General features: G+C 40.1%; 1 protein-coding gene across 3 annotated transcripts in view; it reads right to left on the bottom strand.

Annotated features, from left to right (window-relative positions):
* The window catches only part of MPPED2 (metallophosphoesterase domain containing 2), a 175,831-nt gene that overhangs the window by 69,004 nt on the left and 80,502 nt on the right, over positions 1–26,325 (bottom strand). For all 3 annotated transcript variants that reach the window (XM_081240070.1, XM_081240071.1, XM_081240072.1), the window contains one exon: positions 18,052–18,277. In XM_081240070.1, the coding sequence (XP_081096196.1) occupies positions 18,052–18,277 (226 nt within the window). The remainder of the gene's footprint in view (positions 1–18,051; positions 18,278–26,325) is intronic.

Consider the following 26,325-nt stretch of genomic DNA (forward strand, 5'->3'; position numbering starts at 1 on the left):
CCATTTTATATTCACACCTGCTGTGTGTAAGAGTTCTATTTGTTGCTCCATACTTGTAACTCTTGGTATTGTCAGAAATTTTAGTCACTCTACACAGTGCATTGTGGTATCTCACTGTGGTTTTAGTTTGCATGTCCACCATGATTAATCATGGTGAATATCTTCCTGTATGCTTAATGGCCATTTGTATATATCTCTTTATGAAGAGACAATTCAAACTTTTGACCATTTATTGGGCTATTTGTCTTCTTATTATTGAGTTGTAGGAGTGCTTCAGATATTCTGGATAGAGATTTACATAATTGTGAGCTTTATATACTGAGAATATGTTCTCCCAGATTGTGGACTGCCTTTTTATTTTTGTAATGGTGTTTTCTGAACAGGAAAAGTTTTTAATTTTGATAAAGTTCAATTTGTCATTTTTTTCCTTTTAGAGTCATGCTTTTTATGTGCCCAAGAAATCTTTGCCTATCCCAATATTTTCTTTTAAGTTTTCTTCTGGAAGTTTTATAGAATTACTTTTTCTATTTCAGTATAATATCTATTTTGTATTTATTTTTGTATATGGTGTGAGGTATGAGTCCAGGTTTTCCATATATCTGTCCAAGTTGATTGAAGACTACTGTTTCCCCTTTAAATTGCCTTGGCACTGTGAAGACTACTGTTTCCTCTTTAAATTGCCTTGGCACTGTGTCAAAACTCATTTGACCATATATGTGTGAGTCTGTTTCCGGACTCCTTTTTCTCTTCCATTGATCTATATGTCTATCTTTCAGAATTATCACAGTGTTTTGATTATTAAAAGATTTATAGTAAGTCTGGATATCAGATAATATAAGTCCATCAACTTTTATTTTTTAATTACTTTTGGCTATTCTAGATCTTCTTTTTTCATTTTCAAAAAAACATTAGAATCAACTTGTTTATTTCCAAAAATCAAAAGTCTGCTGAGATTTTGACTCAGCCGGTAGACTAAGTTGCACCTATAGATTAATTGGGGGAGGACTGAACAGTCTACAAACACAGTATATCTTCACTTGTTTAAGTCTTCTTTAATCCTTTCAGCAATATTGTTTAATTTTCAGTGGAAAGATACTCCAGATCTTCTGTTATATTTACCCTTGCCATATTATGGTTTTGGTACTATTGTAATTAACATTTAAAAAATTCATTTTCAATTTTATGTTGCTAGTATATAAATAAGCAGTTGCTTTTTATATACTAGCCCTTTATCCTGTAACCTTGCTAAATTTACTTATTACTTCTTGATTCTTAGCAATTCCTTAGAATTCTGTTGTTTTGGAGATTCCTTAGAATTTTCTAAATTAACAACCATGCCACATGCAAAAAAGAGACATTTTTACTTTTTCCTTTACAATCTTCATTCCTTTTATTTCTTTTCTGTGCTTTATTGCACGGGTTAGGGCCTCCAAAAATTGGTGGCTAGAAGTGTGAGTCCAAGAACCCTTACATTTTCCTAATCTTGGTTTGAAAGCATTCAATATTTACCATGAACTCTGATGCTAACAGTAGGTTGTGACCCTGTATCAGATGATGAAGTTCCTTTCTACTCCTAGTTGCTGAGAGGTTTTATGAATGAATGTTGAAATTAGTCAAAAGCTTTTCCTGTATCTATTTGAGAAGACAAAATTCAAATTAATGTATACCTGGAGAAGGAAGGCGTAACAGTAAGAGAGGGGAAAGCACAAAGACAAACACAAATTATTGTCAGTAGTCTAGTTCTCTGGCTGTGTAGTGTGGGTCAATGGATGTTCACTACATTATTCATAAATGGATAAATAACACGATAATAATAAGGGATATGCACAGGCCCATGAGAACAGTGTGTCATGAACCAAGGACTTCGATAAATTTAATTTTGTCCATCTAAAAACAGAGTCCTCATCTTGATCTTAGATTCCTGAAAAGTCTCAATACCAACAAGATTCTGAGAAGCTCTGGTCACAGGGTCTATAAAATGGCTTAGGATTTATGAGATTCATTTATAGGTAAAAATTTATGGACTATTCGAATTTAGGCACATCTTAGACACATGGTTAATAATGAGAAAATCCCCTAAATAATGCTGTCATTTTGAATGAGGAGGATAAAAAGACAAAACCATGCATGTGTGGATTGTTTCTTTGTTCACAATACATACAGGCTGTTTGACCGAGACAGGAAAAGTTCCTGAGGGTCAAGCAATAAGAAGAGAGACTGAAGGTAAGAATGCAGAGGATTCTTAAAATGGAGAAAACTTCAGCTGGCATGCCTGAAAGCATACCCACATGTCAAGGACCGTGGGACATTTTCCCAGAGGGGACTGAACAAGAAGCCTCTCTGGTCTTAGTATCCTAACTGAGGCTGAATGGAACACCAGGGAATATGCTGGAGGGAGGGGAGCCACTGGCCAAAGGGGTGGAAAAAGTGATGCAATCAGAGAGCTCCTGCCCATCTCTAATTTTATGACTCTCCGTAAAAAGAAGGAGAATTCAAACCACTTCAAAATAAGATCACTGGAGACCTGGCTTGGAAGACTGGATCTGATGAGAAAGAAGTTTATAAAGATTTATTTTCCTAGTTGATAGTCACAGACCATGCCAAAAGACACCACCACCTGACTACTGCTTTATAGCAACTATAGGGTAAAATTTTAAACTAATGCAGAATAATTTCTTTGGGAATTGGGAACAGCAGGCGGAGAATCTACAAACTATGTCACTGAGAAATAAAGGCTTTCCTTCCCGACAACCTAAAGCTTGACAAATCATGCCAACGTTTTATTTCTCAGGATGTTTAAAAGAGCACAACAAATAGAAAGCTCTCCGCCACCTGCTTGCTAACTGGTTTGATTTTTAAGGACAGTGCACTCCCAAAGACAAACCTCTAAAGAAAAAATAAAACACTGTTAGATTTCCTTTTTTTTTTTCTTATTTGATGCCATTAATAATAAATTGTATGGGTTTTCCTTCCCCAAGGGAAAAATTTTTTTTGTTGCTTTTCCCATAAAAACACATTTAAAAATTATGCCTTTTAAAAGAACATTAAAAAAAAAGGACAGAAATTTGCTAATTGCTCTAAAATTCAAATCTCCAATCAAACTGAACACTCTCATGGGTGTGAGGAAATAGGCCTCTTTGGGGGAATGCAATCCTAATTATGCGGCATGAGGCACCCAAGTTTATGTCAGGAGCAGATTCTGATAAGATATGCACCAAAGGAATCAGGTCTGGACTGTTTCAATGGGAGAGTGTTGGTGTAATGTTGGTATTTAGCTGTGATCTAGAGGCCAGCAAAGGTCAGGTTGGACAAAGAAGAGCCTAATGAAGCTGCTAGTGTCTGGGGTGAAAGAGCCACAAAGCCTTTCAAATTAGCAGCTGAATCCTGACACTCATTAGTGATTATATGTGTGATGGCTGCAACTTAAGTCCCAACCAGTAAAACAGCCTAGACACCCAGTATACACGAAGGAAATAAAGTATGTGCAAAAATAAAGAACCAGAACCTTTCAAATGTTTTCCCTTTTGCATTTTTGTCTTTTTCTTTTTTCTTTTTTTATATTAATGACAGAACTGCAGTGTGCTTACCTTCCAATTTGGCACTAAAATAATTACCACTGCGACTAAAATGAGACTTCATTTTTTTTAATCAAGGAAGGTCTAGTCAGAAATTGCTTCTGCTAAGTTCTGTACAAGACAGAATATACTCTTGGTAACTCACAAAACCAATAAATCACGCTGAAGCACTTATTAAAGTATCTTACAGCACTAAATTTATCACTGATGACAAATTTAATTTGGGACTCTGACAGTTTGCTCCTTGCATATACTTCAACAGATTTCTTTATTATTATTATTATTATTTTTTTTTTTTTTGCGGTACGCGGGCCTCTCACTGTTGTGGCCCCTCCCGTTGCGGAGCACAGGCTCCGGACGTGCAGGCTCAGCGGCCATGGCTCACGGGCCCAGCCACTCCGCGGCACGTGGGATCTTCCCGGACCAGGGCACGAACCCACGTCCCCTGCATCGGCAGGCGGACTCTCAACCACTGCGCCACCAGGGAAGCCCTTTATTATTATTATTTTTAGAGGGGGTATTATTTCACAAGTAATGAAGGCTGAAATTCACTAGAAATTTTTAGAGATGTAAAAGATGACTTCCAGTAGAAAACTGTTTTTCTCCAATAGCATCCCCGTCACTGGGAAAAGTTACACCTTAAATTTCTTTTCCAGCAATCTTCTCCTTCTCACATTAGAGTTAGCAGAATTTTTTAAATGGTGATAACGAGCATTTTACAAAGCAATTTATAACCATCACTCAGCTCACCCACACTCTGTCTCACACAGTTAGGTCAATGCTTGTCCCTTGATAATGAAGATAACAAAATTGAGATACAGAGTTTCCCCCTACCTAACAGGTAGAATAATTTTAATCTGTGCCAAGGTCCTTCAGCACAAGGGAGGGTGGGAAGAAAAGAGCAAGGAAACTCACAAAATCGTATTGGGTCTTCTTATAATCCCTCAATATTGTGGCGAAAAGGATGCTGTTCCCACTTTAAGTTATCAAAAGAAAATTACATATAAATACACATAAAATTATTATTTATAGGCAACCTTTGCCGCACACCATACTTCTTGACTATATAATATATTTGATGCTTTATTTTCTGTTCCAGTCAACTGCACTCTGCAGTGTATCCTACAACACAACCAAGCTACACAAGTTATATTTTCTGTAAACTTTTCCTCTTCCTAAAACACATCTCTACAATTCTACATTAGCATTTTCTTGTTGGCTTTTCAAATGGTATTTTCTCTCTTGACAATGCAATCAGCATATAAAAACCAAATTTCACTGCCTGGTCCCATTTAAGGCAAACCGAGCAGCCTGAACCACAGCCTGACAAGGAGAACACATTAAGCTCTGGAACAAAAGCGTCCAAGTCGACCTGTTTTGCAGGCTGATTAATAGAAACAAGCTCCGAGGACTAATCACAAGTCGAGCCCTGTTTTGCAGATTAATAGAACAAAGACACACGAGAGGAGGGGAGGGTACAGCACTGGAATACAAATAAGCAAAGGTAGGCACCAGGCTTTCCTTGACTGAAGTCGCATCCTGTAAAGCCAGACCCACAGACCCAAGTCACACAGCGGGGTGAATCAAAAATGCAGCACCAAAGAGGGCTGGGTTCCATCAGTCACCCCAGCACCAAATGAGCCATCTGTGTTCCACCTTCTTTGGGAGAGACTGATTTAAAAGAGGAAATAAAAATTTTCAGCGGAACGAAGCACAGCTCTGGTGCTTTCTGGGAATCTTTCCATTTCAGCAGGGCACACACAGAACTTGTTGATGAGGACACACATCCAACCCCCCCCCCCATCTTTGGCAATGGCCTGTGACACAGGTAACCCCTGAAGTGTGAGCATATGTGCAGGCCCACAACTCTGCAAGAACTAGATACACAACGACGGCACAAAGTTAGAAAAAATGACAGAGTCAATGTCCAAATTACCCCTAGCATACATCTTACAGCTAGAGAATGTGGCCTTTTCTTCTGACTGTAAAAATAAAACTTACCCACTGCAAGAACACATAAAAGTCCCAGACAAGTAGAATGAAAGAAAGAAAGAACAATTCATAAGAGAAAACCATTGTTATACTTGTGGTGTATTACCTTTCGGTTTTCATTTTCTCTATATATGTATATACATTTTTTTTGTGAAGCTATTGATACCTCTGTATATTTTTGGTGGGAATATAGCTTGTGAAAAGCTTACTGCTACATGTAAGAAGAAAAACATACCATTGCTTTCTGATGTCTGATGCTAATTCTTGAATGACCAAAACCAGGTGAATGGATGAATTTTCACTGGAATTGTAAAGTTTTTATTCATGTGAGTGTCCGATTAACTGAAGAGAGTTTACACAGCCTGGAAAACATAATCTTTAGGAATTGAGATGTCTACTTTTTGCATGATTTCTACCCTTGATATTCTGAAATAGCTATTTTCCTTTCACCTTTTTTTTTTTCTGTCCTGTTCTTACTTGTAGAAAACCCAGAAAGACAAGCTTTTCTGGTCTCATTCACAAGAAGAGTTATTTGAGTCAATGGACAAAGAAAATGGATTTTCTCTGGCATATGTGTATTCTGCTCTATCAGTAATCCAATGATTCTGTTTATTGCAACAATCAACAAAGTAAAAACACATTTATAATGAAAATCATAAGTATCAACAGTTAGAAAACCTCAGAACTGACTTTAGAGTATGGTTAAGCCTGTGGTTTACAGGCCAGCCAAACTTCAGAATTTCCAAAGAAGTGATCCTGTTTCTCTCAGGCTTTTCAGAACAGAGTTCAAACTCTACAGAGGCAATTTCTATAACAAATAACCTTAAAAACCAATACCCTCCTTAATATCAGATTTTCCCTTTAAGAGTAGTACTGAATGGCACATATGGTGTGTTTGAATGTAGGCAGGCACTTCAATGCCCTGAAAATTCCCTCACCTCTCCTGGCTCTGCCTCTGAAGCTGCTCTGTAAGCCAGCAAACCACGCAGAATTCGCCTCTGGTAAGAGCTATTTCAAAGCACAAAGGTCAGGGCCAGCATTATATGTACACACTTAGGTCTCCTGTTTTTCATATTCATTCGGCAGGACCTACAGGTAAGTACTTCCCTGTACAGAATTACTACATCTTTTTAAGGGAGAAGCTGAATTTGGGTAAGAAAAATAACTTGTCTTTGCTGTTTCATCTGAAAAATAGGGAAGCATTAAAAAATGTTTAGTAACAGAGGCATCATAACACAGCCTAAAATCCTCATTCTCAAGTGCTTCCTACGTATTAATATATTTAAATATAAAAGCAAAACTCATGAATTTGACTTGAATTTCTTAAACAAATGTCCTTTCCACAATTTCTCCCCTTAAGTCATAACACCCAAGGAAAGAAAAAAAAAAAAAGTGGTAGGGTGGCTAATAATAGCCCAACAGCCTATTTCCAACTAGTTTTTCCATCAACATTTTCTGATTAGGTTTTAGTCTAGCAGCTTTTATTTCATTCTGAAAAGATCAAAGCAAGAAGGTTTTTTCTATTAATTCTTGATTCAAAATGAAAATAGAGGCCCCAGATATGGCCTAGTGATTTGAGGGGTTGGACTTTTAAATCAATAAGACAATAAAAACTTTTTTTCCCCCTAGTTTCTGTTTTTGATAATCCTATTTCTGGAATTATGATGCTTTAAGCTACTTCCCATTGCTTATGGAGTCTTGTGTGGCACGGAAAGTCAGCATACCTTACTGGATTTAGAATTAAAATTGATATGTCCCATCATTTCAATGCATAAAGTAGCTTGAAATGTAGTGAGAGAAACAGTCATCTCCAGTTATAAAGCCAGGCAGGCATCAGAGGCACTTAGTTTTATGTGCCATCATTTTGTACATCATATGTAAAAGAAGTTCATAACAAATTTTAGGAGAAGATGGAAAATCAGTGTGTCAGCTCTGACCTCTTTTTTTTTCCTTTACACACATAGCATTGGTTTTACTTAGTCTTCAGTGTTGATTTACTGTAGGTTCTATGAAATTTTAGCACTGTTTTTTTAAAAAATTAAATTAATTTTAAAAAATTTTTTAAACATCTTTATTGGAGTATAATTGCCTTATAATGGTGTGTTAGTTTCTGCTTTATAACAAAGTGAATCAGCTATACATATACATATATCCCTATATCTCCTCCCTCTTAGGTCTCCCTCCCACCCTCCCTATCCCACCCCTCTAGGTGGTCACAAAGCACCGAGCTGATCTCCCTGTTAGCACTGCTTTTTTTAAAAAAATGTGATCCATCCTAAACCCACCATGCCAGACATTAGGTTTTATATCCCAGGTGCTTCTCTTCATTTATTTTTCATTTTTTGCTGCAAATTTCATACTTGGGCATGATTAGTAACAGTAATTGTATTTACACTTTAACCTAGCTGATCTTTTCTAATATTTGTACGAAACAATCTTCCTATATCCTCTCCTGAATTAAAGCAGATTTTCAAACTCATTTTTTCTGCTCTTCACAGAATGCAGACACATTCTGCTAATCCAAAAGCTTTCTGATTTGCCACTAACTTCCTGTTTGAGCAGCCCTCACGGAACATTCCACTTTCAATTTATAGTTCCCATCCAAGATTACCTTTATTTTTTTCCTGGGTGAAAATGCAGTACCAAGCGTTACTCATACATTTAAAATGATGCTCCATGTAAGTGACCTTAAAATGCTCCATATGTCTTCATTTAACAGACATCTATTCACTCTTCCATGTCCTTTGACCACATGCTGCCGATATATGGGGTTCCTTTCCTAAATGGTTTCCACTTATCCAGATCATTAGCAACTTGCCGTGCAATGAAACCATACAATGTTTGCTTTTATAAATTCTTTTCTCTCCCCACCTCCCTCACATACACACACACACATATAGGGGTAACTATTTTCCTAGACTAAGTTTTTTATTCACCTCCTTTCTGTCCCTTTTTGCTTCTCCTCTTCCACCCTGATATACCATCATAAAAAAAGATAAGAAAACAGACAGACAAACAAACAAAAAGAGCCATCACAAAACTACACAACTATTACTTTCCAGGGAAGAAAATAATATTTATTGAGCATTTAATGAGTGCCAGGAACTTAACATACACGATCACATTTTAATCCCACAAAAAATACACAGAGCAGTGAAAAAATTAAGGCTTTGAGGTTAGACTTCCAGTTCTGCTACTTAGGAAATGAGTGTCCTTGTGTAGTTATTTAACTTCTCTATTTTCATCATAAAACTTCAATTTTATCATCTCCCAAATGGGGGAAATATTACTTTCTTTACAGGTTGGCTGTGAGGCTTAAAAACTATTTTACGTAAAATACCTGTATGTGGGTGATGCTTAAGGAATAGTAGTTGTTATTCTTTGCATACCCATTTCACAGATGAAACTGTGGCTCAGAGATGAAACAACATGCTTAAGAAGGTAAGTGAGTTCTAAATGATAAAACTGAGACACAAGCTCACTGGGGACAGTTGCTTCTAAAGGCTAAAGCCTGCGGCCTCTATACACACACTGCTTCTCCCGACAGTAGGTAGAACAGGGCTGCAGCTGTTTAAGCTATGTCCAGCCTGGGGACTAGACCTTTCAGGGGGTGTCTCCCTGCTGGGGAGGTCCAGCCAGAAGTTTGTTAACCTGAGGAACTGATGTTTTAAGGAAAGAGGGAATCAGCAAGAAGAGCTCAGCCAGTTTCAACAAACCCTTCACTGTCAGAGGGATGTCCCTGAGCACAGCATGTTCTGTCCTGCCTCCCAACAAGCCTCCCACGGGCATACAGGTGACTCTCTGGGAGGCTGAGTGACGTCCTTTGATGGTCCTGTTACAGAGCAGCCTAGAAGGGCACAGGGCCTCTCCCCTGTTGAGCGCAGAACACAACATGGCTTTGATCACCATAACTCGGCTGTGAGACAACTCTGGCAGCAGGCAGACTCACCAAGAGGGGCAAAGGGGTGACCTGAGGCCATGCAGGTGAGGTTCCCGGCAAAAACAGAGCACTAGGTAGAAGTGGCAACCTCCAAGCTGTGGGCTCCGAAGCCCATTCACCCTCACTACGGATCCTCGGGAGGATTGAAGGAACCTACCTGTGTAGTTACCTGGACTTCCTTGTGGGCACACCTGAGCTATAGCATAAATGTATGCAGGAAGGCAGAGCAGCAGCAGTGCCTGGAACCCGGAAAATATGGGTCACAACTGTCAAAGGGACGCCAATGGGCTCACCACCTGGTACTATCTGGAGAAATTCACATTACACTTACAACTCAAAGGATTAAAGAAGAAATACATGTTTGCCAAATAGCTTGAAAATAAATGGTACAGAATCTGTATGGCTTTAATTCAACTCAAAGAATTCAACCATTGAGAACTCAACCACTGAGAAAAGAGAATACTACATGTTTAATAACTGGTTTCTAACGTCCAAAGGACATTCTGAGGGCCCACTCGGTTTAGCTTCCAACCAAACTCACACTTTACGCTGGCTGCTTTTACTGTAGCTTGAAGACGTAGTCTCCGAATCTAATAGAAATTTCTGTAGCTACTCAGAGCATGGGGATAAGGCAAATGCAGCACAGAAATGACAAATAAGAGTCTAAAAATACTGTTTGAACCTTCCTTTGAAAATGCTCACTGCCTTCTAGGTAGGTCTGTCCCACTGCTCCCTGACCATGCTCACCTGGAGAGATGCCGTGCACTCTATCTTTCTGAATGTTCAGAAAGGCTCTAGACATGTTCATGAAGAGCTCAGGGACATAGATTAGTGCTTTGTTTGGTTCCACTTTGTTCTACCATCTCTAGCTGTCCTTGCAGATTCATGGCTATGCTTGATCTTGTCTTAGAAATATTTTTTCTTTTGCAACTGGGTGTCTCATAGGTGTGGACCTTCAGTCAGGCAGCCACAGACACATCTTTACCACTACCACCCTCATTCATTCATTCAGCAGAAATGGACTGAGCACCCACTGTGTGCCAGGCCCTGGGCTGGCCTAGGGTATGCATGGAGAACAAAGCTGACAGGGTCCCCGCCCTTGTGGAGCTTAGAGCCACTGTATCATCTCCTTCCCTCCACCAGCAGCAACTCTGGGTTAAAAAGGAACCTGTCAGTGTAACATGAGAAAATGAAAGAACACCCAGCAGCGAGCCGGCAGGGTCTCATCGTGGAAGTCCAGGTCTGCCTGGAGCATGGTGTGTGGGTCCACACCAGCCTGACTTCCGTGGGGAAGCATGGTCAGCACTTCCTTCTCGGTGCGTGTGCCCGGGGCTGCCGTGTCTCTCAGCTGCTCCTTGGTGCTTCAGAGGGAAATAGCCACGTATACCCGATACTTGCCCCTCTGATGTGTGTGCACAGAAAACGGAAATTGTCGCCATGGAGCAGAAACACCAGAGGAGCTGATCCATGTCTTATGACGCACAGGTATAGATCCTCATTTTTTAAACCCTAGGCTCTGGAGCACACCATGCGGAAGATCAGGATCATTCTTTTGTTCGGTCCCCCCAACATCCCATTGTCCCCTCACCTTCAAGCACCTCATCACTGAAGCCTGAGAGCTCCTGAGAGGACTGGCCTGGATTTCTGTGTGTCCTTTTGGCAACTAGATGGGAACAGCCAAGGCTTCTAAGTGGCCACTTCCTGAGTTGCCTCAGGTCAAGGAGTAGAGTGACATGTGCGGTTACTAGGATATCCCGGCTCAGCCTCAAGAGCTCAGCAAAGGAAGGCTGGATTCTAGTCCTATTTCTCAGAGCTCAGCAAAGGAAGGCTGGATTCTAGTCCTATTTCTCCCCAAACTAACTTTGGGCAAGTCGCCTTTTCTGCCAAAAGCTCAATCTTGGTTTCTTCTGTCAATAGGAGGCAACACCGGGCCGTACTGTCAAGACATACAAGCAGGGGCTTCCCTGGTGGCGCAGTGGTTGAGAGTCCGCCTGCCAATGCAGGGGACATGGGTTCGTGCCCCGGTCCGGGAAGATCCCACATGCCGCGGAGCGGCTGGGCCGGTGAGCCATGGCCGCTGAGCCTGCGCGTCCAGAGCCTGTGCTCTGCAACGGGAGAGGCCACAACTGTGAGAGGCCCGCGTACGCAAAAAAAAAAAAAAAAAAAAAAAAAAAAAGACATACAAGCACTTGTAAATGCTGGCTATTATTAATAATTATTATGAATACATGCCCTTTGCCTTTTAATTGTTTAGAATTGGTTTTAACTATTTAGAATTGTTGTGAAGCCCAAAGGAGATAACACACGTAAAAGTTCTCTAAGTGAAATATATCATCCAAATAGAAGTTTATATTATCGTCGTTTGCTAATTGAGTTGGTCTCTCAGAATGTGCAGGCAAAAATTTAAATTATGCCAATGGCTGACATCAAGCATAACTGAATGCCCAGGAACACTTCTATACCCCCCCTCCACATTCGTCTATACGACCACCACCAACACATCAGCTAAAGGCACACGAAAAGCAGGTGGAAAGGTATGAGTTGCATCCAACGTCCTAAACTCCACATAAACCAGCTTTTGCCAAGGTATGTACTGGTATGGCTAGCGATGGGAGGTAGGAAGCAAGCGGACAGGGTTTGCTTTCTCCTTTTCCAAATAAACAGCGCGGTTGTTAAACCAGAAATGAAGCTGATCCCGTGCAGCTTTCAGAGCAGTCAGCTGCATTCTGAAGCAGGCGAAAATGTAAACAGAGCCTGTAATTCTAGAGCAGGACAGACCCGCCACAGGTTTCAGAATGGGAGAGTCCGTGGGCCTCACGCCAAGAAAAATGAAACGTTAGCCTGGGCCCTGGAACAGAATCGTGTAGAAGGAGAGTGCGTGTTTGTTTAACACACACACACAGACCTGTTTCTGTGCCAATACCTTCCTGAAACCTCCTGAATAAAAGCTGGAATCCCTGAAATTGTGGCACAGAATCAGTCTTGTTCGTACAGTCCTGTTCTTTAGCGTGAAAGGACTTTCCTGCTGAACGTGGAGATGTTTCTTTCTTTTCTTCTTCTTCTTCCCTTTTTTTTTTTGGCCCAAGTTAATTACAAAGTATGACTTGAAAATAAAATAAATGAGCCCATTCCACCCATCCCCAGATCTGAATTTTATCATGAGTTGCCAATTGGTTTTCTCATCCTCTCACTCAGTATCTGCTGTTAATTTTTTCGCTATTGCAAGAACTTGAAGACTGTCAGCGAAATACATGATGCATTACAAACCTTATAATTGGAAATAAAAATATCTGAAGCTTTCTGACAGGGTAAACTTACAGTACCATTGTGCTGATCAGAACAAGGAAATGTGAGCGACCTTGTAGCTGTTTGGATGCAAACACAATTATAAAGGCTGCAGAGAGTGGAATCAACGCTTAACTCCCACTTTGAAAAATGCTGAGAAAATTACATCTGAACAGAATGGACAAACTCAACGTGTTGATGATCCAAAATGAGGCGGAGAGAGGGAGGAAAAAAAAAATCCTGCACACACTTCCTTTGAAAATGCAGCTCAATGGACTTTCTCTTGCTATTTCAGCCATTTTAGAATTACGCTGCCTAGGCTCGATCTAATTTTCCTGCTGCAGAAGTTAAGGCACTTCCTCTACAATTACTAAATCTGACAAATTACACCTGGGTCTACTCTAACATGAGAAAGTGTGCTCTTTGTTCCTGACCCCTTGGTCAGCGTAGAGATCAAATTCCTGGACATTGGAAAGCCCCGCTCATATTCATTAAAAGTCACAGGAGACTAGCTCTGCGTTTCTGTTCAGGAGAGGAACAAGGTGCATTGCTGAACAATACAACTGCCACACTCAGGTCGGAGCAAGACAGACTTTTTACTTTTTGTGGCTTGGCTACTGATCCGTTTGCACCTGGATTTTTTTTTTTTTTTCTACATAAGCATCTTAGTAGCCAAAGAGCAACTGAAATCAGAAAAAAGAAGGGGCTAGTCGATTTTTAAATGCCCAGTCCCAGGAGTGAGTTTATGGAAATCTACTTGCACTAAAATGCTGGCTACAGATCCAGTAACCAAAAATACAAAGATGATTTCAAAATGCCACCTCCCCTCCACCCTGACCAGACAAGCAGTGAATTAGCACAAATATCAGTGGTTGTTACTTGACAGATTAGAATTGTGTCTCCTTTTTCTGACCACAGTCAGCCTTTGGAAAAGACATTTTTGGGATCAAAAGCTGAAAGTGATCACAAAAGGAGATCAGGAAGCACCTCGGTGGCAGAAAATCGACACAAGGGATACAAGAAATCCATGAGCTGTGCTGCTGTGAGAGCAAAGTCCTGGGCAGATCTAACTGCTAGGCCACACAAGACCCTCTTCTGTCCCCCAGAGAGGGAGGGGAAAATGTAATAGGAGAAGTTAAGAAAAGCTGTGACTGAACTGTTAGTCCCATGACAATACATCATGCCTGACTCCTTTCTTCACGATTCTTGGAAGAATGAGGTGGCGAAGGAATACATACAGAAGCCACAGAACTGGGTGGAAGGCTTCCTGAGGCCGGGCTGCCCCTTGAGAACTGGTCAACCCTTGTCTTCCTTCCAAGGGAGCACCTTTCTTCCAGGATAAGGCACCCTATTTACAACTTCTTCAGTGTAGGCCGTTGGATTTTCCCAGACCCATCAAACCACATCCAAACCCTCTTCTTTGCAGATCTAATTGGCACGACAGTGTGCTCCAATTGCAAACACACATGACTGCTCAGGATTGTTGTAAGTTATTTTCCACATACAAATTCCTCCTAAATTGTAAGTTAGGAGACACTGCGTTAATTCTCTCTGGTCTTTAGGAAGCTTTCAGCGGTACTACAAGTTATAAACATGTAAGGAATATGAGTTAATATACCTTGTTTAGAGTGAAACTGAGTCACAATCCACATTTTGTAAATACATGAGTTAATAAGCTCTCTCCCTGGTCAGACAGCAATTACTTAAAAAAAATTTTTTTTTGATTGAAGTCTAGCTGATTTACAAAGTTGTGGCAATCTCTCCTGTACAGCAAGGTGACTCAGTGATACACATATAGACGTTCTTCTTTTATATTCTTTTCCATTATGGTTTATCACAGAGATGGCAATTATTTTTGAGAAACCTGTGACAGGATGGAAATCCTTAGTATCAAGGTTCTTATTTTGATTTCTGTTTTTAAATGAAAACCACTAGCAATATCAGTAAATCAGAACTTAATATTCCCTCCAGAAATGTTACAGGAAAAGCATGGAAATCAAAGTTAAAACCATTCACATTATTTTGGAGTTGGAGTATCTAATGGGTTACTAAGCAGATGTCCACCTATGTGTGAATCTCAGGATGGAAAATCCTTATTTCTCATAGGAGGAGAGTAGCAGCTCTAGCATAAATCCCCCCCGCCCCAGATTTGCTTCCAGTCAAATTCTTACTAGTGAAAGAAGCTAAAAATTGTACAAGATATTAAAATAATCAAGCATGCCTGCAAATATGTATGCTCTTTAAAGATTCTAATTTTGGTGACTATTGAAGTGAGTGGCATCAGAGAGAAAGTGGGGGCAGACCTCATTACCCCTGTTTTACAAAATAGAGAAGGGATTTGTTGTGCAAACAGCAGAGACTGAACTAAGGGTAGAAGCCAGCCCATCTGACTCCTAGTGCAATTGTCTCCATGTGAAGGTAGACAAAGGTATAAAGTACATTGGAAACACCAACCCTGCTACATCAGTAAGAGCTAACACTTATCCAGTACTTACTCTATGCCAGGAAGTCTTCTGCATGCTGTGGATGCATTAACTCACTTATAACAACCATGAGAGAGAAGTAATACTGCTATTTCTCACTTTAGAGGTGAGAAAACGGAGGCATGGAGACTTTCAGAAAAATGCCCAAGGTCCCAAGGCTGAATAAATAAGTAGCAGAAATGGGAAAATCTGCTCTCCTTGCATAGAAATGCTAACATAGGCATTCCTAAATCAGTGTTCAGATTACAGCAGTTCTGGGAATATTAATTTTTAAACTATTTTAATTATTATTTTTAATATTAACACTAATTTTAATCATAAAAATATGATGAAATTGCAATTTCCTTTTCATCAACCCCTGTATTCTTGGTAAAAAGACAAAGTATCAACAATTCCTATGGGTGAGACAAATTCCATTTAAAGATCTCCCTCATTGTAAAAAGAAAGGAAATAATTCAAACTTTCTAGAAATCCCAATAAACTGTGTGTAATAAACAACTTCAGGGTAACATTTTAGAAGACTAATGCTGTGTGTTTTCTTGACTTTACCAGTTTCTCCAATATTAAAATAAAAAATTTTGAATGAGGTCAATCCAGTTCAGACATAAACTTTGTCCGAAGTTTGTACCACCACCAAAACCAAATTATGCCCCATCACTTCGCATATTGGAACTACTATGTTATTTCTTGAGGTGCTACACGATCTGCCTCGGAATCCAAAATCACTCCCTCATGCATCACAGCCATAATCTGGTTGAGCTAAACCCTATCCTAAACAGATCTGGACCTGCTCAGATAATGGAGGAAGCTTGCTGTCATCACACCAACAACCATCAATCCAGGGAACCTCTGAAAGTCCTGTTTGTTCAGGAATGGGCTGAAATGTTCTGGGCTCTGAAGATTTTTCAAAAATCATCTTAAATTATTGAAAAAATCATCTCAACTCCATGTAGAGCTTCTCTGCCAATTAGAGGTCATTCCTCAACTACTGCATAGTCATTGAGAAGTGAGCTGTGAAGCTGAAAAAGCTCTCTCTCTCCTGCCCTTTACCCAGAAATGCTGATATCGACATCCTACATTACCCCAAGATCAGCTTTCAGATTACTGTTTGATAGGACTAATTTCTGTGTTTGTTCTCTTGCCCTTTACCACCTTGTCGCATATAAAAAGAACTAATTGACGTGCATTCATAAAGCTGGATATAAACACTGCAGATTATAACCACCAATTACCACAGCACTACCACCACCACCTCAGGCATACCATGTACCCTGCAGCCAGACTCAAATTAGGATGTTAGCACTTAGAATCCATGTGATTCTTGAGCAGTCACTTAACCTTTCTGTGCCCGAGTTTTCTGATCTGCCAAATGAGAATCACAAGAGTGGCTGTCTCTTAAAGGTGGTTTGAAGAAAATGAGATAACAGGTATAAAGGACTTAGTGCCTGACATTTGGTTAAGTACTCAATTAAGAGTTCAGAATCACAGTCAGGTTGATTTTAAATGGAAATATACTTCCTGTATCCACTCATCAGTCCTTCTGGATACCAACTAGTAAAGCTAGAAAACCAAATTACAGGAAATATCTCAACTTTCTATTTTACAGAAGACAATCCAAACTGTTGAGTGGGGTGGCCAATCTGAATTCACCCTGTCCTTTTCCAGCCTTATCTGCAACTCCTAAGGCAGGACTGGGATACTTTTCCAGGTTAAGTGAGTAAAGATTAGTTTTTCTGCTCTATAGACATATAGGGCTCTCAAAAAGTAAGAAAGCAAATAAAAATCCAAGACTCCTCTGCTACTGACCTTCTGATCTAACGCTCCCATTTTAGAGATGAAAAATCTGGCTCTACAGGCTAAGTGACTTGCTCAAGTTCACATAAATATCTCGTGGCAGAGCTAAGGCCTGAAAAATGGTAATTGTTATTCTAAGCAAATCACCAGGCGCTCTTCTCAATCCATTGCAAACATCACCTAATTTAATCCGCATAATAACCCTCTAAAAGTAGGTATTATTTTCACTGAGGTTCCTTCTCTATGAATTAACTTCTTCAAAACCAGACAACTGACAACTGATAGAGCCAAGGTCAAAATGTTTCCTTGTCTGGTCCCAAGGAATACACGCCTGCTTCAAGTTTTCTAGAGCTGAGAATTTCAGTACTGAGAATTCTAGGAGTGAGCTTTCAACCGGTAACTTCCAAACTGTTTGTGCTTCAGTCTTGTCTGGGGAGCTTTAAAAAATACAGGTCACTGGGCTCCACCTCAGGAAGGAGAATCAGAGTCTCAGGGGCATATGGCTTCAAAATCTGTATTTCTTCAGAGTTGGTCAGGTGATTCTGATGTGTAGCAAGATTTGAGAAACTCTAATGTAAGCAAGATATTTTATGAGTGCTTCCAATGTAAAACGAGATGGGAACAAGTCACAAAGGCTGATGGAATGTTCAGAGTGGCTGAAGCTGCGTGAAGGGTAACACAGTGACCTTCCACCAAATCCTTCTGTGTCCCACAGACACACATGCAGCCCCGGTCACACAGACAGACACGTATCTACCAAAGCCATGCTCCCATTGATCTTGCCTGAAGAAATCTGCATCACAATGAAAACAACAAGCATCGTGTTTTGCAGCAGTGCCAAAATATGTGTTATGTTCTAAATACAGCCAAAAGGTTTCTCTTCATCTTTATCCTTTTGGTTTAAGGCACCTAAGCCGGAACCATGCTTTCTGAGTGCTGAGCTAAAAAAACAGAGGGGAAGACTGTTGGAATGAACACTTACCAAGGTGCACCGTATATCCTGAATCCCTTCACTGTTACCTCCGAGTCTTGTAAGTAAATACTGTTTGTCAGGAGGGACTGAACGTTGTCAAAGTCCTCTGGTTTCAATTTGGACACAGAGGGGAAACGGTAGTAGTCCTGTTTAACAAGGTCTGCCATGAATTCCTTATCAAATGTCAGTTCATGATTCCCAGCAATCACTATTTTATATTCATATGGCAGGTTTCCTGAAATAAGAAAAAAAAGCACGAATTAGCATGTTCATTTCCCATCACGAAGTACAACAGCAGAGACTGCGTGATTAGCAGACAGTATCCCCAAATGAAATAGCTCATGCATTCCTTTATATTTCCATGGGAACCAAAATTTATGACTACTTTTTTATGCTAACAAAAATGACAATAAACGGGAGATAGGAAGCTGCTCAGAAGCTAAAAAGCTACTAAGGAGACATTAAGTTTGCTAGTTCCATTTCCCTTTTCTGTCTGCTACAGATTCACTGTGATGAATCCACACTGTGACGAATCCATACTTTATAATTATCCAGCAAAAAGTACTTTAATCACGAGTCTTAAAAAGGTCTGGACTTGGTTTTGACCCTTAAAAAGTAAGCCAACCAACTATTCTTAACAACTCAGATAACTGCTAGATTTTTTAGTATAAGCTTCATACAAAAGACATGGCATAGCCAAGCATTTCACAATTTACATAAATGAAAAGAACTACACAGTACAATTTCAACGGCAAGTTAAAGTTTACCTTTTGGCTTGCGAATAAAAAGAACATTAAGAATGGCCCCCTGATTAGAAGGCTAAATTTCCTCCCATTGGGATGGGAGAAGAAACTGTAAAGCTTAAACACCTTTTAATATTTATGGTATGGAAATGTGAGTTCTCCATGTGTGTTTTTTATGCAGAAGTTTCCCGATCAAAATGAGATAATCCTGGGAAGAAGAAGGAAAGCCATAAAGGAAAACCCAAACACCAGACTTCTGCATAGATTTATAATGTTTGAATAAAGTACGGACCATACATATTAATAACTCACCGTGATGCTAAAGGAACCAAAATCCAAAGGGAGATAGTGCCGGGCAGCTGCCCCCATCCTGAAATTAATGCCTTTTTCTCTTCTTTGTCATTATCCATCCCTCAAGCCTCACCACTGGGCAGCTGCTCATTTTATTTTATTTCATTTTATTTTGAGGAGGAAAAGGGCGGGACGACGGTGCCTATAATTCCAGCTTCCTGAGACTCCTAGGTCCAATGCAAAATTAATGTTGCCTGCTATTCCAGGAAGAATGAAAGTTACCACTAGCAGGAAATTGGATACATTTGTTGAAAGAATTGGTCCTTACCAGCAAGCCAGGATCAATGATTCAATTAATGAAGCTTATAGTGGGGGAGAGAATTACATTGTTTGGAAGGGAAGGCAAGTTTTGTCATAGGCCCACTTGGATTTCAGCAATGCAAATTGCTGAAAAATTGTATAAAATTTTTAAAATTTAAAAATTTTAAAATTTAATATAAGTATTAAAATTGTATATATAGCATGTGGGTTAAGGGGGAGACTTAGGAGCGAGGTGAAAGCAGTCAGAAAACAACACTGCAGAAAGACGAAACCGAAAACATTGTGGCCAAGCAGCAACAGATATCCTTGATTATTGGCCCACAATGCTGTGTGAAATGCCTTTGGCCTCAGTTATTTGCAAGGCTACAGTGAAGAGCTCATAGAAAATAGGAAGCCTCTCTTAAATGCATGCAGAGCTTATAATCTGCACTAGCACAAGGCAATAAGACTGTGATGTATGTTGCAAGCTACTTGGATAGAATGATGATATTCTGCACAATTCCCTGCACTTAAAATACAGATGAAAGATGTATTAAGGAGCCTGCAAATTCCCAGCACTGCACACGCTGGAAATTTTTGAGATGCCCTACAATTTCAGCATCATGGCTCTGTGAACACACTGGCCTGATACTGCATCCCCAGACTCACCTGTGCTCCCAAGGCTGGAACGGGCTGAAATGTTTTCCTGGACAGTAATCTGCTCCGAGGCAGGTCCTACCTGCGTGAACCTTTGAGCAACTCTATTTGTACAAGTCATGCTTTAGCTGCTGGTCCTCCTTTAATCATTCAGGATGATGGACTCACTGTAAACCCTGTCTTTATGTACCACTGCTCTTGCAAGAGGCCTTGGCTTCTTGTTTTTGCCATTTCAGAGCTTTGGTTAAGGGATGGAATGGGTGAGACTGGGAAACAAGGTGAAGGAAGTCCATTTCTCCTCTTCAGATTAGTTAAGAAAAAAAAAAAAAGTAAAACTGCTACAAAGTAAATCTTTCTCAGGAAGACAGCCTCTTCAGTGTCTTTTAAATCAAATTTTGGAGACAGCATAAAGAAGCAGCCACCAAAATGAACAGCCACAGAAAATCGTGATGATATTTACGCATTGCCAACAAACTCATCTCTTTCTGAGAATCCAATAGTAGTTTCCAACTTCCATCCTCTGTTACCTATGTTATGAGATTGTCTGACATATTTTTTTTGCTGAACTGACCTTTCGTCTATAATCTGCCAACCTTTGTGTTTTATATAAAAATTGTAAGCAGGGAAGCTGACAAATCTCCTGTTACTTGATGACATTTTTGGTTTTTTCCAGACTAGATTAATTTGGAAGGCTCTGCAGTCAAGCTCTAACTTCTTGTTATTCAAATAGCATTATTTTAAAATTGTCAGACAAAGAGGTGCCTGCCTTTATCCATTTAATTCAGATCAGGCCATCCAAACTGACCTGCCTGAATAAAAAACCAAGGCCATAGTGCAGTTATTCTAATGTGGAAAAATTCTTGCTTTGAATGACCTAAAGAATTCTACCAACTAACCAGTTCTATCTTTCCTAAGACACGGTATATGTTCTATTGGTAAGATACAAGATTATTTTAGGTGGAATAGAGATGAACTTCTGACAAAACGTCAAGTAGTTTTGTATGTTCTAAAAATGCATATTTGGAAAAACACAACAATGCAAGTAATGATATATGGCTTCATTTTTCATTTCTATTTTCATTTTTCTATTTTTGTATATAAATTAAGAGGTGATTCAAAGAAAACTATTGAGCAAATAATAATACAGATAATTCACAGATATGGCAAAGTGATGACTAGCAAGTGAATGAATGTAATTTGGGAAACTAGCCCATCAATCAGTTCAGTTTAGAGCTACTGATCATAAGTAAGACGATAAGCTCTTGGAGGCAGCAATTAAGTCTTATTCAAATCTGTATCTCCTACTGTATCTGTATCACCTCACTGTGTCACATAAATAGATGCTCACTTAAAACTAATGGATAATGGAGGTCAGCTGGGTCCTCACTGCTACTCTACAATTCTAATCATCCTATACTCTTGCCACTCTCTATCCCCTAAGCCGCTATCACAAAACTTTTCCAGGTTCCTCTCTAGGTTCCAGGCTCCTTTTGACTCTGCACTTAGCATACAATACGTCCTCACCTCAAGATAGACTCTCTTCATTTCCTTCTCTTCACTTTCCGATCACTGGTTACATCTTCTCATCTTTCTAATAACTGGCCTCTTAATCCATTTCCTGCCACTGGCACTTTAATTTTTCAGACATCTCTTTATGATATTTTGGGTCTCTTTATTTCTCCTCCTTAGTGAGTTTATGTTTACCCACCCCAAGAAAATAAAAACAAGCAGCTCTTCACTCACTCTCTCTCTCTCTCACACACACACACACACACACACACACTCCTCAAGTGCAATTCTAAACCATCCCTAACCTTACTTCTTCTTTGAGATGCTTCCTCATTTTACTTCTAAACTTCTGGAAGGAGGATTCTAGAAGCTTGCAGCTCGTATGCCAAGTTCAGCCCACAGATGTATTACAGTGGGCCCTCAACTGTGTTTTATTTTATTTTCTTAGTTGAACTAACATTTAGAAATCAGGAAATATCACACCAAAAGTTCAGGGTTTCTGGCTTCTTTTGGAAGATAAAAAATCAGGCGATACTGACCTCAGTCTGCTGCAGACCTCCTCGTTCCCTGTTACTTCTCACACCTTGGCCCACTTATCACGACTGTGTTGTCTGATGGGCCACCCTACTATTAGAATCAGCAACTTAGACATAAATGGCTACTCAGAATTTACCCAATGCAATCTGCCTTTGTTTCTGTACTCTTCCAAAAGCTTCCCTGAATGTCAATAAAAACCTCCTAAAAACCAAAGCCAAGGCTTCTTCTCCATCCTCATCTCCATGGATGTCTCCGCAGTGACCTCCCTGTCTGACAAAGTATCTCTTCCTGGATTAGTGATGCTGGACTCTGCCTTCTCCCCCTCCCTCTCCGGTATTTCCTTTCCTCTCTCCTTCCTCAACTCCCTTTGCGTCCCACCTCATTCTCAGCTGACCATTACACTTTCCCTCTTCATCTTTACTTCTATGAATATTATTTAATATTTTCTTACTGCATGTGTCACACTTCTATTCTCTGCAATTTAATTTTCAAATTTTTAAATTTCATTACAAATTAAACTGTGGAGGCAGCAAGAGGGTAAGAGTGGGGCCTCTGCAGGCTTCACGACATGTTAGCTGTATGACCTTGGATAGAGCCCTTATGTTCTCTATGGTGCGTTAGCAACACGGGGATAATAACTGCATCCACCTCATAGGTTGTGTTCAAGATAAAATGACATAAAGCTTCTAAAGCACATGAGTGGTATGGAGTAAATAATCAGTGCACTTTATTATTTTACTCCATTTTTTTACTTTTACCCTTTGCATGTGACTTGTCTCCTCCTATACTGTGAGGTCCTTGAAGGCATGGATTGTGGCTTGTGGTTCCTTGTTTGGCCCAAAGTACCCAGTTCAATACCTTCCCATATGGCAGGCACACAATAAGTATCTGTTAAAGGAATGAATGAACCTCTGCAAGATTTACCAGGAACTTCCCAAAAAGAATTCCAGGAATGGGCTTGTCATCTTGAGCTATATGATAAGGCTTAAACCAGTACTGGGTTGTCCTCCAAGTTTAAGCCCTCCTGAATTGCTAGTTCAATTAAAAACAAACAAACACAGTTGGGGGCCAATTCTAATACATCTAATTTGGCCTACCAGCTGCAAGCTTCTGGAATTCTCTTTCCAGAACTTTAGTAGTGAAATGAGGAAGTATCTCCAATCCAGTCTAGCCAAATATTCTCCAATACACTGTTTTTTTTTTTTTTTTTTTTTTTTTTTTTTTAAATTATTTATTTATTTATTTATGGCTGTGTTGGGTCTTCGTTTCTGTGCAAGGGCTTTCTCTAGTTGCGGCAAGTGGGGGCCACCCCTCATCGCGGTGCGCGGGCCTCTCACTATCGCGGCCTCTCTTGCTGCGGAGCACAGGCTCCAGACGCGCAGGCTCAGTAATTGTGGCTCACGGGCCCAGTTGCTCCGTGGCATGTGGGATCTTCCCAGACCAGGGCTTGAACCCGTGTCCCCTGCATTGGCAGGCGGACTCTCAACCACTGCGCCACCAGGGAAGCCCCCAATACACTGTTTTTAAACTGCAGTTTCTTCAAATATAAATGGGGGGAAAATAAAAATACTACCCCTAAGGTTTGATGCACATTAAACAATATACTGCCTGTAAAGATTTGCACAGTTTCTCACACTTTATCATCACTCAGTAGATATTAGCTGTGTTATAATAATTATTATAATGATTGCCCTTCCCAGTTGCCAACCAAGAAAATATTAGTTTATCCACAAATTGGATCACTCCCTGGTCACATTGCAAAATGTCATTGCCTTCAAAGAAAAGCATGTGGAGATGAAAAAGAAAACTTCGATTTTCCAAAGGCAGAAACTGGCATGGTCCAATGTATCCTTCAAATTAACAAAAACATTACTAGGGTCATTAAGATATCTGGATCTGAGGTGATGGTGGGTGGACCTATGAGGCCTTCAACCTATACACAGTGCAAACCTAGCTGCCTCTGTCGAGATGCTTCTAACCTTGAAAATGTGTGCACTCAACACATCACTTCTTTCCTCCTTCTAACATCCAGTTACCCATCTCTTCTAACATTTACTGATTGCCAAAAAATGGGCCAGGATCGGCCCCTCATTCACAAATGAATAGTGTAACCTGTGATAAGTAACGCCCAGATTCTCTTTCTCTCAAGAGTGACTACTCATTTGGAATACCCCTAATATCTTCACAGAATCAGATGAAGGTACTCTTCAATGAGTATATGGAGAGGAACAGAAAAAGAAAAACTAAGATCTTTGGCTATGCACATGTCTGATAAAGCTGTGACAACTTTAAAGCAGACACACAGCGGATTTTGTCAAGGTCAGCTGCCGTTCCTTCCCAAACTCTGGACATTTAATGTGTCACTTAAAGCGGCTCCCATGTTTCACACCCTGAGTGATTGGAAAGCTGTGCTCTGTAACCCTCCCCGGGGCTGGAGCAGGGCGATGTGAGGAAAGAGACAAGGGGGGAGGGGAGGGGCCTGCTCCCATGTTCACCATGGCAGCACTGCTTTCCTTTATTTTACGATTTGGGGAAAGATTTGATTCGAAGAAAGTTAGCCCTGACTTAAAAATATTAAGAAGAAAAATCACTGATGTATGCAATTCAATTTTACTAATGAAGAGAGTGAGTGACAGAGAGGTGCTGTCATTTGCTAAGGAAAGTCACAAGTCAAGTTGGTGGCAAAAGTGGGACAAGAAAAGCTCTTTGTCTCCCCTGCTAGTATTCTGTCAGGTGAGCCCAAATCTTTTTTTTTTTTTTGACACATTATTTATTTATTTATTTATTTTTAACATCAGTATTGGAGTATAACTGCTTTACAATGGTGTGTTAGTTTCTGCTGTATAACAAAGTGAATCAGCTATACATACACATATATCCTCATATCCCTTTCCTCTTGTGTCTCCTTCCCACCCTCCCTATCTTACCCCTCTAAGTGGAGGTGAGCCCAAACTTTTAACAGCCTCATGGACTTTGGCTTAAGACCTATCTCTTACGTGAGTCCTCCTCATACCACACATGCTGGCTCAGTTTAGGCATTCCCCAGATGTTACTGCAGCTATAGGTGTAATTTCTTACCCACTAGGTCCCAGAAGAACTTGGGAGCCTACCCAACCAAGGAAGGGAAGGTCACAGACTTGAGAAGAAGGGAAAAAAGCTCCTTTGTCCATTGTGATGCAGAGTCCCAGAATTTAAAAACTTCTTGACTGTATTATGAGAAATAAGATGAGGCTTTGACAGTAGAATAGAAGTCCAAGGTAAAAAACTAAAATGTCTACAGGGGCCAGAGAAATAAGACAAAAACGTGAACTGAACTAGGTAGAAGTAAGAGAGAGTGGTGAGGACTAGGGCACGTGTGCATCAGCATTTTACAATAAACATATATAAGCACTCCTCTGGCCAAACACGATTCCTTGCTAGCTTGCCCCACACCCACCAATAAAAGTAATGTTCCTCAAAATTATCACACAACTGCAACCTATTTTTTAAAATCATTATAGAATGTATTCCTCTCAAAAACTCAAGTTCATGTCAGATCAGAATCCAAGGTCATTCCAAAATACTTTCTTTTCCTGGGAATCTGCCTGCCACCTACGAGGAGTGGGCTCCTGCCCCATACCCTTCATTCGTCATGAATGGGGAGTATGGGAAATAGGGGCAACCAAAATGGCCATCAGGTTGTGACTTACGACAAATACCACCTTCACCATGCCCAATTTTTATCAGGGATCTGACAGGCAAGGTTAACTGACTGTTATCATCTCCTATTTGTTTCTGCTAAAAACCCAGGGGGGAAAAACCCAGAGTACAATAGTAGTTCTTTGTGAAGGAGATCATCCCAAAGCAAACATGGCTTGCTGTGTTTCCTGGGTAAAGGAAAACCTACTTATACGAAGGTGACAAATTAATTTAAATATCTCCAATCTCTATGCGCACTCCCCTCCATACTCCTAAATTCCAGACTTTGAAAATATATGAGGAAACCAAAAATATTTCTAGCATATCACTCACATAAAATAAAGCTCACTATGTAGCAAGAAGAAAACAACACAGAGATAACAAGTCAGAAGAACCTGCAATGGCTCCCAGATGCCCAGGAAAATACAACTCACAGGGCACAACCTTCAGGCTCACCTTCCCTTGCCAATGTGCTAGAAAAAATGAACTTTCTGAGATTAAAAAGAATAAAACAGATATATACTCAGACCTATTATCATGGGACTGTTATACACAAAAGAGATATATT

This window comes from Mesoplodon bidens (assembly GCF_964165515.1).
Source record: "Mesoplodon bidens genome assembly, chromosome: 7".
Lineage (NCBI taxonomy): Eukaryota > Metazoa > Chordata > Mammalia > Artiodactyla > Ziphiidae > Mesoplodon > Mesoplodon bidens.